This window comes from Paramisgurnus dabryanus, chromosome 3, assembly GCF_030506205.2.
Source record: "Paramisgurnus dabryanus chromosome 3, PD_genome_1.1, whole genome shotgun sequence".
NCBI lineage: Eukaryota > Metazoa > Chordata > Actinopteri > Cypriniformes > Cobitidae > Paramisgurnus > Paramisgurnus dabryanus.
Window position 1 is genome coordinate 49,770,158 of NC_133339.1, and position 12,966 is coordinate 49,783,123.

Below are 12,966 nucleotides of genomic sequence, written 5' to 3' on the forward strand. Positions count from 1 at the left end.
CGGCCGAGGAGGAAGAAGAAGAGGAGGGGGTTGTTGCTGCAGCCGGTGCAGCCTCTGCCGCAGCCCGCTGCTACACCTCCTGTCTCAGCTTCCCAGCCAGCTGCTACACCTCCTGTCTCTTCTCCGCTGCCGGATGTAGCGTTCCCTGTCTCGTCTCCGCTGTTGCCCGCAGCGTTCCCTGTCTCGTCTCCGCTGTTGCCCGCAGCGCCTCCAGTCATGGTCCCCGTCTCGTCTCCGCTGCTGGTCGCAGCGCCCCCTGTCTCACCGGATGCATCAACCGGTTACGGTTACACTTTATTTTGATAGTCCACTTTAGACATTCTACTAACTATAAATAACTTTGCAACTACATGTCAACTAACTTGTAATAATTTGCAACTATACATCACCTAACTGTCATTAGAGTATTAGTAGACTGTAATGGTTGGGGTTAGGGAAGAGGTTTGGGTTAGTGAAATAAGTTGACATGCAACTGCAAAGATACTTAAAGACAGTTGAATGTCTGTTGAGATATCATCACAATAAAGTGTAAGTAGATATTAAGCAGACAGTCTACTAATTTTCTAAAGATAGGTAGTTGATATGTAGTTGCAAAGTTACTTATAATTAGTAAAATGTCTAAAGTGGACTATCGAAATAAAGTGTTACCCCGGTTACTTCCCCGCACTGTCGTCTGGTTCGTCTGCCTGGCCCTCTACCAAGTCTGCCCCCCTCACCAAGCCTGCCGGTACTTTTCATCCACAGACCTCACCCAAGACCCATTCCCAGTCCCACCCCGTCTGGACATTCCCCTGTGAACTTTTTCTTTCCCCCGGCCCCCCTCCCCTGTTTGTTGTTTTTATTGTGCCAACCTAATCTTCTTGTTATCTTGCATTGTTTGCCTTTGTTGTTATTTTCAATATAGTCATGTCTTGTATGCAGTCAGTGTTGTCCCGTGTTTAGTGTTCCCCTGGGGAGCGTCTGGTATACGCTTCTTGAGGGGGGGGGGTTATGTCATGGTTCTGCCAGTTTATCCTGTGTTTAATCTAGTCTTGTGGCAGAATCATGACATGCCCATGTTCTGTGTGGGATCACGTGGTCTGAGTATTGGTTTTACTAGACCACGTGTTCCCAATGTCTTGTCACTTTTACCTCGTTCCATTGTTACCCTCATTGGTTTACTGTATTCATGTCACCTGTTGTCTTCATTAGTTCTCCCATATTTAAGGTCCTTGTGTTTGTTAGTCAGTGCCTATTCATTGTTGTTTCATGTTTGATTCCATGCCTTGTTCCATACCTTGTTTGATCCGTGTGAGTACTTGGTCTGTTTAGTCTAGTTTATTCAGTGTTTCGTGTTCTTTCTAGTTCATGTTTCAGTGTTACCTTGTTTAGTGTTATCATTCATATTTATTATCTTGGTTATGTTGTTTTGCCCCCTCGTGGGTTGTTTATTTGTGTTTTTGTTATAATAAATTACTATTTTTGATACACTGGTGTCTTGCGTTTGGGTTCTGTCTTATGCACCGTGACAGATTCAGTTCAATTCAATTTTATTTATATAGCGCTTTCACAATTGTTAATTGCTGCAAAGCAGCTTTACATGAGTAGATGTAGAGGAGAACACAGAAAATCAATAGATAATATAAGAAGTAGAATATAGCGGCTAAGGATAAACCGTACAAGCGAGCGTATTAATAATGTAACGTATACAGTAAAGTGCTAAGTTAAGCCAAAGTTGGCTGACTCTCCCTGGGACTAAAAAAACCCCTAGGAGAAAACCCGGTGGGAAAAACTCCTAGAAGGACAAAAACCCTTGGGAGAAATTAATATATATTTGCATATAGACACGCTAGGGATAATGAGCGGGTAAGCGGATTAAACTGGTTCAGCCGGTGGTCATTGGTCGTGCATCGGCTGGGCATCACGTTGAAGGACAGCCAGTAGATCAGTAGTGCGATGACCTTCACAGCAACAGGACTGGGTCTGTTTGTCTCATTGCCCTCGGGGTCGAGGATGAGACAGATATTCAGCTATTTTCTGTTTTATCGTTCTGTCATGATGTCCTCATAAAGCAAATGTTTAAGCTAAAAATACCATAAAAATACAGAGAATCAGAGAACACAAACAGAAACGTAGTGTTTCATTACAAACAGATAGTTTGTAGAAGTTTTGTTCATCTTTAAGATCCTCAGGGTACATTTCTGTGGACTTTCTAAATTAAATAAAGAGGACTTATGACCTCTCATGATTTCTGTTTGCAGGATAGTGTTTAATCTGACAGACTTGTTTGTTCTCAGTAATACTAAACTAGATTTTCTTTTTTTACTCACTGTTTGTTTTTCTTGATAACCACATACACACAATGTCTATTATTCAGACTGGATCACTTATTCAGACGAGTTGTCATTAAAATGAGCCAGGAACAATCAGTTCAAACTGCAGGAAAGTACTGTATATGAGATTGGTGTAGATTTGGCTGTAATATCACATAAATAAAAAATGCTCCAACATCTATAAACACACTTGTGACATTGAACATGTTCCTGTTATTAGGTTATTTATTTATGTTTACACAGAGTCTTTAACACCAACAGAAATGTTCAATGGAGACAAAAGTGCGCCAACTAGGCCGAGTTTATACTGGATGACAATTTGACCAAAACAGTAATTTTAGTGATTTGATATCATACAGAGGTATACCTTACAAACAAACAGAAGACATGTCCAGCACAATAGCAGACACATTGGATAAAAAGGCAACCACACAGTATGTGCTGTTATTGTCATTTGTGTATGGATGAACTCTGTCTTTAATAATAATAATTAGTTACATTTATATAGCGCTTTTCTGCAGACATCAAAGCGCTTTACATATGAATGGGGGAATCTCCTCAACCACCACCAATGTGCAGCATCCACCTGGGTAATACGACGGCATCCATATTGCATCAGAACGCCCAATTGCCAATTGTTATTTATGGGGATGATTGGTAGGTCAATGGGCAAGTTTGGCCAGGGCACACCCCTACTCTTTTTCAAATGACATTCTGGGATTTTTAACAACCACAGAGAGTCAGGGCCTCGGTTTAACGTCTCAACCGAAAGACGGGACTTTTTGACAGTATAGTGTCCCCGTCACTATACTGGGATGTTAGGACCCACACAGACCACAGGGTGAGCACCCCCTGCTGGTCTCACTACACCTCTACCAGCAGCAACCTGGGGCCTCATTTATAAAAGTGCGACGTAGGAACTATCCTACATTTCATCTAAGACCATTTCTGAAATGATCGTAAGTGTGATTCAGAGAAAAGGAGCTTAGGCACAAAAAAACGTGCGTACGCCTCTTTTCCAGATGTGCGGTTTATAAATCGCAAATGATCTTAAATATGTGCGCAGCTGAATGCTCTTAGAACTCCGCCTTGTAAACGCCCCTAATTTAATTCATTAGCATATAAATGTTACATTTTCAAAGGCCAAATTCTCTGACTGCTACAATGGCGAGTGGTAAGAAAACATATTTGTTTGCTTAAGTTTTTAATATTTCTAAATTCTAACATGGAAACTTTATTGACATCACTCAAGTTAAGGCGATTATTAGTAGATCTTTCAATTCACGGGTTTCATTTAAATATAGTTTTATACGTAGGCTAAACGTAATATTTGTATCTTTAAAGTTTTGTTTCAGTTTGCCATGCCTCCTGCGCGGCGGTGTTAAAATAATATATTTTCGACTTTAAAATTCAAAGATCGTATCTTAAACTGTCGGAATATATTCCATATGGATTCATCTGGATTTACAGATGTTTAACATTTAAATCGATGCATGGGAATAATTTATATTAATTTTTGAAATACCCATCACTCTTAAATGTCGCATGTCCCTTATTGTAGGATACATCGAGGCTTCACAATTTAGTTTCTTTCACGTCGTTTTAATCATTAAATTCGATCGGTTTTACTTTCATTCAATAAAGCACATGTTCTGTAACATTTACATGTGCATTAAACACGCGAAACAATTTTTCTATATTTTTAAATATTTTTTGAAAAGATGACGAACTAGAAAATCGTTTCCTGAACATATAGCTTGGGCGCCATCTTTTTGCACCAGAATAGGCTTACATTTTAAAATATCAAAATAGGCCAACATATTTTGTTTTAAAATATATTCTAAAACCTGGTTAAATTATTTTGGAGTAGCCTAGTAGGCCGATCTCCACAGTTCATTCTTGTTCATTTTCTGTGTGCATCATTGTTACATGTTTTACGTTTCTATTCTGAATAAACAAACAGCTCAGTTTACATGCTTCGTCCATGTTGCATTAGTTCATTAAGATAATTCTGAACAGATTTCTGTAATTCAAACAACTCCGAATTGTAGTTAAGAACGTCACGGCGCATAGGCTATTGTCGGTAATGTGTAGATCGGGCCGGGCTCAGACACAACGTGCAGGAGCTTCGGTTATGGTTTTTGTGCCTGATCTAAGCTCTAATACAGATGATGTTGACGCTGTAAAAGTTTCGAATATGTATTTATTTTTTATCAAACATATTCAACACTTTTTTACATTAGCCAGGGGATGAAAGAGAAAAATAATTAAATAAAAACATGGAAATGCTGACATACATTAATACATTTGGCAGCTTTCTTGTTTATCAGATTATTAATAGATTTTAGGTAGCCTTTTTCTTAACTTCTAATAGAAAAATACGGAATAATGGTTTATAATCACCATATTTACATTTATTTATAATAAACGTTGCAAACAAAAGTAACACATTAAATAAATAATATTTCTTATGTAATAAGATATCATAAGAGAAAAAAACTAATTAACTATTTTCCAAACAAAGTCTTAAGCAAAATATATGAATTCTAACAAAAGAGCACAAATCTAACCAATTATTATTATTATTTTTTGAATAAGGACAACTCCAAAACAAATGAAAAAATGTTGACCACAAAAGGTACAAAACAAAAAGTTTCGAATATGCCTACCTGCAGTACTGCAATATTGCCACAAGGAAACGTGCGTACGTCAAGTCGGAACCTGACGTGGAGGTAAGTACTTTTCCACGTCAAAGACGAGTTTTATAAATCTGAGCGTTTGAGTAGATTTGAGCGTACGCACGGTCTAAGATCAAATCTGTGCGTAAAAACGCTTTATAAATGAGGCCCCTGGTTTTCCAAGGTCTCCCATTCAAGTACTGACCAGGCCTAACCCTACTTATCTTCAGTGGGCAAGTTGTCTTGGGCTGCAGGGTGATATGGCTGCTTTACTAACCTGTTTACAGAATTTATACCATGTGCATGCAGTGTTGTGTTTTATTATACAGCATTCAGGAGGTCCCCAAAATAGTTTGACTATTATGAAATCAGAAAAAGTATCATCTCCCAAATTTAAAAAGTTATTTTTAATAATCTCTAATCAAAAATACAAATCTCGTCCAGGAATCTCTATTTACTTTTCCGGTCATATGGTATGGCAGGTAGGTGGGGTCCAGGAAAAGATCGCAGTGATTAGCAAATAGCAACATGACCCAACTTCAAACCAATCAATTCTCAATGGACGGCTTCAAATCCAGTCCTATATTTATTCATTTCAGAAGCTGGGTATACACCACCACAGGGAAAATAAGACAATCACTACTTCCGTTTCATGCGACTTTAAACATTGACTAACACTTTTCTTTTTACACAACATTGGTTATGATTTTGCACATACTGTTCAGAGATGAACAATAAGAAGAGTTATGGTTGTCATTTATATCTACAGTATAGTTACAGAAATGTAATAAATCAGAATGAATGATTGTTTAGTCATCACAGATTTATTTCAGTTTTCATTTACTTGAATGTGAATGGCACAGTAGTACCCTACAGTATATGATGAAGGAGTGAAAGTGATAAAGTACGTATGGTATATAGAGCATACACTATATCTTACATGGACTCTTTGCTGAATTTTGTATAGGTTGTGATCTTGTAGAATTTGATTGCAGGTGTCATTTGTTTTGTTTCTCAGCTGCAATGATGTGAAACTTTTGTCTGAGCTGTGATCAATGTCTGTCTGTGAACTTTCTCATCCTCTTCTTGCTCTCTGATTTCTTGGCAGTTGTCTTTACTTTCTTCAGAAACAAACCATCTCTTGACATTTGTTCTGTCTCTCTACACAGCTTCATCTCATCTAATATAATGGAGCTGAAGCAGGCTGTGGCCTGTTATCTTCTGACATTTCCTTGTTGTTTTATTCATGTGAGATGGGCTTTCTGCCAACAGGAAACATCCACCAGCTGCAAGAGTTCAAGAGAAAGACAACAATTTGTTCCAAAACTCTCTCCTTGTGACTCAGTGACACAGTGTTTTGTTCACAGTGGCCTTAGATTAATTAAGGGAGCAAGATATACATTAATACCTTTTCTCTCCTACTTTTCATAGTTTTCTGTTTTTATATTATTTCTTATTTGCTTACTTTTTATCTTGATTTGTAAATTGAATTTAATAATTTTGCAATAATATTACCATAATCGTTCACATTTACTGTTTGTATGTATACTGTATTTCTTTTAATGTTTTTTAATGTGCATGGTGAAATAGTTTAGGTATATAGGTAGGTACAGTAGGTTAATAGAATAGAGATAAGTCAAGACATTAATTTCTTCAATTACCGTAATATCTGGAGTACTCAGAGTACTCTTATAGATACTGTATTATTATTATTATTATTGTAGCCTATTATATATGTCTGCTCTGCATACAGTATGTGCTGTGTAATAGTGTAACAGTTAAGGGGATATCACATTATTTACTGTCAAATGTCTTGAATGAGAAGAAATGTAAAATATGTTTCCCTGTATATGTGTAACCCTGAAGTACTGATGATGAGACAATATCAATTTGTTTTTGACCACATGCATATGGGGTCACTTCCTCAAATTTAAGACATTTCAAGAGTTTATTTTTGAAGTGGGACATTTCACAGCATATCAGGTCTGAACAGAAAGTAACAGACACATTTTCTTTTTCAAAAGAAATGCAAAATTTTTAATGAAAACCAAACTTAGGTAGAATTTGACTTTTTTCAGCATAACTAATTTTGATGAATAAGGATGGGTAAATTGGTTAATATCGGAATGATAAACCTTATACATATTTTACATTATACACACACAACTGAGGTAAATATTGCTTTTGAATTTAATCACAGTCACATTATTCATATCTTATATGAGGATGTCTCATATCTCTAAATGTCTATCACTTTACAGGATTTGTCAAGTTTTTTTAACTAAAAGGTAAATCTTACACATAAAGTTGCTTTAAAACAATGCAAAATTGTAAAAAATGTTTTTATAAATAAGTTAAAAAAAATGAAAGTTTCCCAGACAGGGTTTAGCTTAATTCAGGACTAGGCCTTAGTTATTTTAGGACATTTAAGTAGTTTTTATAAACATACCAAAAAATATTACAAAACAATGGCACAGATATATGTTAAAGGCAGAGGTGGACACTACTTGAGTATTTTAAGTACATTTTCCAAGCATCTGTTCTTTATCAGAGTGTTTGTCTTGGGAAAAAATTACTTTACTAAAAAATTTTCACTACATTCTTAAGCAGAATCATACTGTGTATTCCTTTTATATTGCATATTAAAATTGATTTAATACCTAATTACATAAATTGTGTACTTTTACTTTTCTTAAGTAAAAAGTACTTTTTACTTGAGTAAAAAAATACTGGATGTATACTGTGCTTAAATATTAAATATAAACCCAAAACTTGAGATTATGAAATGTAGTGGAGTAAAAATTATGATAATATGCTTTGGAATGTATGTTTTACAAAGAAAAACACTGATAAAATACAAATACTTAAAAATTAGATTTTATGTAGAAAGCAAAAGTACTTAAGTAGTGTCCGCCTCTGGTTCAAGGGCACCCATTTTTCATTGTCAAAAACAACATTATTTTGTGTATTTGGTATAATACATGTTCGCATGGTTTATGGTTAAAAACACATTATGTTCCACATACCGTAAATTTTTGCAGCTCCAGATATCCCTACCTTCCTCAAACGTACTAATTTTGTACAAAATTCATCGATTTGAAAAGCGCTTGTCCCTGATTGGCCAGCTACTCTGTACGTTGTGATTGGCCTGAATACCTCTGACGTCAGCCGGAAATGTGACACTCCTTACCATATTTGAACACTGGAAAAAAATACTTTCTTACTTAGTGTTTTGTCTTGTTTTCGGTAAAAATATCTACAATTTCTTAAATTAAGATGTATTTTCTTGATGAGCAAAATGACCTAGGAAAATAAATCTAGTTTTTAGACAAAAAAATATTAAACTTAGGTGAATTTGTGCTTAAAACAAGCAAAAAAATCTGCCAATTGAATAAGAAAATTTTTATTATGAAAAAGTGTTGATGAAAAAGGAAACTTATTTCAAGAAAATGCTTTTTATTACATTAGCAGATTTTTTGGCTTGTTTTAAGCACTAATTAAGGCAGATTAAACATGCTTTTTAGTCTGGGATTATAGGATATACCCTGTATGGTAAACCACCCCAGAATGACTTCAATTACACTTAAGTTATAAAAGTTCAATGCTTTTACAACTGTATATGATCATTTATGATAATGCTTAAAGGCCATTTTATAATTAACATTCAACAAGGTCACCTGGATTTCTTCAGATGTTACCATTAAAGTAATGTATTAAAGATTTCATACAAAAAAGGGGAAGCACACATTTCTTCACCGATAACCATTTGATTCATTACATTATAAATCTGCATTCAACAATCTAAAGCAATGTAACCAAGATACAGATGATTTATTATTATTATTTTAGAAAGGTCTTGCCACCATTGCAACGGTTTCTACATCCAAAACCAAAATGAGAAAGAAAAGATGAAGTCACTTAACTAGGACAATACTGCTAAATATAACATTTATAAAAAACAAAAAAATCTATATATACTAAAGTATATACAACTTATAACAATATAAATTAATCCAATACTGCTTAGATTAAGAATAATAAAGAATAACTGCAAGACTGATGGAAACCCCAGATAAAATCAACTAATTTAAGTAAGAGAGGAAACTAAGGGCACAGTAACAAATATTACTGTAAACTGTTGTTAGGCAGATTTATTCATTCAATGAGATGCTGGAACCTGAACCTCACTGTCTGTGTAAAAGGTAGAAACAATGCAATGATATTCAGCTAGAAACAACACACACACACACACACACACACACACACACACACACACACACACACACACACACACACACACACACACACACACACACACACACACACACACACACACACACACACACAGCTGGTGCTCATCACAACACGCTCATACGCTCATCTTACTATGACACATGCTGAATAAAAGCAAATGTCCAATCAAGCTGACAATATTTTGGGGGATTTTCCACCCTCTTGAGTTTAGTTTTCTTGGTCTTGATGTAAACTACAGTAGTTTCTGAAAAAGCATTAACAGTTAAATATGTAAATAAGGCTTTGACGACCAAGCCCCTTTTGCAGAATAAAAATGGAAAAATACACTTATTGCCTATACACATCAGAGCATTGAAGGAAATCTTCACTTTCTCAAACACAAGAAGGAACTTTTTTGTTTTCCTCATTCTATCAGACCTGCTGAGCTCAGATCATACAAAGTGTGCAAGAGAGAAAAGAAAGACCAGGTTTTGGTTAAGCATGAGGAACAATTGTTCTCTTTGGGGGTTCTGAGGAAAAAGTCCACTGATTTCCCTCCAACACGCACACATACATATAGATACACACACTCTTCTAGATTTTTCTCTGGTTGTCATTTAAATGTTTCTTCTCTCAGTAAGCCTGTGAATTGGTGGTGATGCACAGCTCAGTTGTCTCCACTAGAGGAAGCAGTTTAGACACCGCATCCCCGAATCTCTTAACATCTTCATTCTGTGATGCTCTAGTGTCTCTTCATAGAGGAGACCTTCTTTTTCCTCGCAGCCAGCATCTCATAGAATGGATCTCTGCTGATGGCTGCCCTATAAAAAGAGGAGAGTTCATGTTTATGCAACTGTGCTAAGTTATGGATAAAACATTCTTTATATACAAAAGATCATGTAAAATACCCTTTATAATTCACAAATGTTAAATAAAGGTTGGCTGTGGATTCTCCATCTTATTAAATCAATTATGGATGAACAGAAATTATGTCCACCAAATAGCTGTGCAGGCCATAAAAGACAATTTCCAACATTCAGACTAAATATAAATTTCTTGGCTGAATTTTTTATCTTTAACAACAGATTAAATAATAATGACTGAGTTATTATGATGAACTCCTCGATTCAGAGATATCCACATCACAGGTGTATGTGTCTGAGCCTACATTAAATCTAGCTGTATTTGAAGTGATTTAATGGCAATGGTCTGGTAGGGATCCTCACTTGATGCTGTTCATCCACTCATCTTTCTCCTCAGCTGTAGGAGCAGAGATGCGGTAGAAAGTGTGATTTCCCTCCACCACTCTTCCATCGGCCTCTGTCTTACAAGCCTTGATCACCTGATCCTTGTTGTCGGGTATGAAGAGCTCAAAGGAGTTCTGAGGAGCAAACATCACATCACTACATGTTTGGGATATGGACCAGTCAAGATGACACCTGCTTTACAACTGATAATAGAACACTTCACAGCAAACATACAGTACTAATTAGGTACAGTTAGGAAACTAATGTTTAAATTTATGTGCAGGCTTACCGAGTCTAGGAATGTCATTATTAGGTCTTTGGTGGACCCTAACATGAGTGTAACAAGATACTCCTCGAGTCTCTGGAAATATTGGAATCAACATTTGTATGTTTTTTAAATACTGGACACACATTTGTGCTATGTGCTATTTATGGTATGTTTGTTGTGGTTGTTTGTGGATGTTTGTATACTGTGTGTTTCTTTTATATATTATGGATGTTAAATTGTGTATGCTTTTTTATATATTATGGACGCTTGTATGTTGGTATGTGTTTTTTTTTAATATTTGGACTTCGAGTCTGTTAATAAAGAATAATAATAATAATAAAGTACACTGCATACTATTTTACAAAGTGAACTGATTAACAGGTAGAGTACAGTCACATGGTGTTGCTTTAGTTTAAGTTATTATCTGGTTAAACCTTATGTCTGAACCATTCTGTCACTACGATCGAACTAAATCAAGAGGAGCTGTATCATAATCATTCTGTTCACAGTCCATCAGTGAATGTTTCACACATTGTGTATCACTGCAAAGTCATTGAGTACAGCGCTCATAGATGTAATTGATCATAAATAAAGAATCACTGGGACTAACTGTTTCATAATATCAATTAATATTGCTTCATTAGTCAAGCACTAATGGCTTGCTAATGGCTGCTAATACAGAAACCTCCTCTTGGTGCAGCCTGGGAAACGCTGACTGGTACAATCTGATTTTTTTTTTCTGATATCTGATATTACTACCAACAGTAGGCCAATATCTGTAGACAGGGTATATACAGCAATCCTTAAGTTAAATTTACTACTTTTTAATACCTTTTTTACTACTATCAGAATTTTTTTTTAAACCATCACGACACTGAATTGCAAGTGCTAATCAGCGACCTTTCTATTTTTTACACAGATTTTGACATATATAACATACAAAAAAGAATAGACATGTATTAAAGTGAAAAAAATTCTTCTGACTGAAATGTTTTTCAGGCCAAGTCATATTCCTTTAACTAACACTTTATGTAGGCGAGACCAATAGCATTTTTTTTGCCATAAATTCCATATTGAAGTCTCCTGTGGCATATATAGGTAGCTGTAGTTTGCAGGGCATTTCAGATTAAGGCGAAACAGCTAAATAACTCACTATATAAAAAGAAAACATGAATATCACCACCTTTAATGAATCTTTTATTAATTATTTATTAATTGTCAATGTATTTTAGCATTTACTAATAATTTTTTTAATCAAAGTTGAAACTGTTAACATTTCAAGTTATATAATGCATTTACTAATGTGAACAAATACAACTTTTTTATATCATATTATTCAGTACACATAAACAAATAATCCAGGGCCTGTTCTGTTCACACAACAGCTTACAGTCACAGCTCTAATACAGTAACGTTATGTATGAATATAAACCCTGAACAGCAACTTGAGTTAAACTAGTGTACAATTCACACAGGATGTCTGTAACTATAGTGACAGGTGTAAATTTAATGACTGTACCTTTATAAACAAAATATTATGTTACAATAGAGGCAGCGCTGATGTGCTATTTTACGCGCAATGTTTCTGATGTTTACTTTCTCCTAAGACCTAAATGGTTGTGTTTATATGAGGATATTTGCAAAGACTGGATTTTTGAGGCATATGTGTTATTTAAAGGGGCCATGGCATGAAAATGTTAAGATTGCCACTTTGTAGGTGTGAGCAAAAATAGGTCATTGAAATTTGGCTTTCATTATGATGTCATAAGGATATCTTATTATAATAATACCGCCCCCTTAATCTGCACTATCCAACCACTGCACTGCTATTTAGTGCAGAGAGAAAGAGAGAGAAAAGAAGGACTTGACAGCACAATTGAGTTTGAATTACAACAAACCACCATCATTGTGATCAGTGTTTGCACTTCATCCGCTCATTTGCATTTTAAAAACACACCCAAAACGACACATTTTTGCTCAAACCTACAAAGTGGCAATGCTAACATTTTCATGCTATGGCCCCTTTAAGGCCAATTAAGCAGCAAAAATACTCACAACACAAGCTCAATGAGAAACGAATGTGCGGCTTGCATACTCCTCTGACACAGAAACAGCGAACGCATTTAGCACTGTTGTTTGTGTTTGAATGGCTTAAAATCACTTGTTTTTAAACTGCGGTGCTTAAATATATATATACAAATGTTACGTTTTTGTGGCCACACCAAATG

General features: G+C 35.5%; 1 protein-coding gene across 2 annotated transcripts in view; it reads right to left on the reverse strand.

Moving 5' to 3' along the window:
• Positions 1-8,737: 8,737 nt before the first annotated feature.
• cyth1a (cytohesin 1a) overlaps positions 8,738-12,966 on the reverse strand; it is a 121,963-nt gene continuing 117,734 nt past the window's right edge. The window contains exons 12-13 of one of the 2 annotated variants that reach the window (XM_065275152.2): positions 10,450-10,604; positions 8,738-10,044 (exon numbers count right to left, since the gene is read on the reverse strand). In XM_065275152.2, coding sequence (XP_065131224.1) covers positions 9,966-10,044; positions 10,450-10,604 — 234 coding nt within the window. In that variant the 3' untranslated portion in view covers positions 8,738-9,965. Of the gene's footprint in view, positions 10,045-10,449; positions 10,605-12,966 lie in introns of those variants that run through there. The other variant, XM_065275153.2, reaches the window with a different exon arrangement.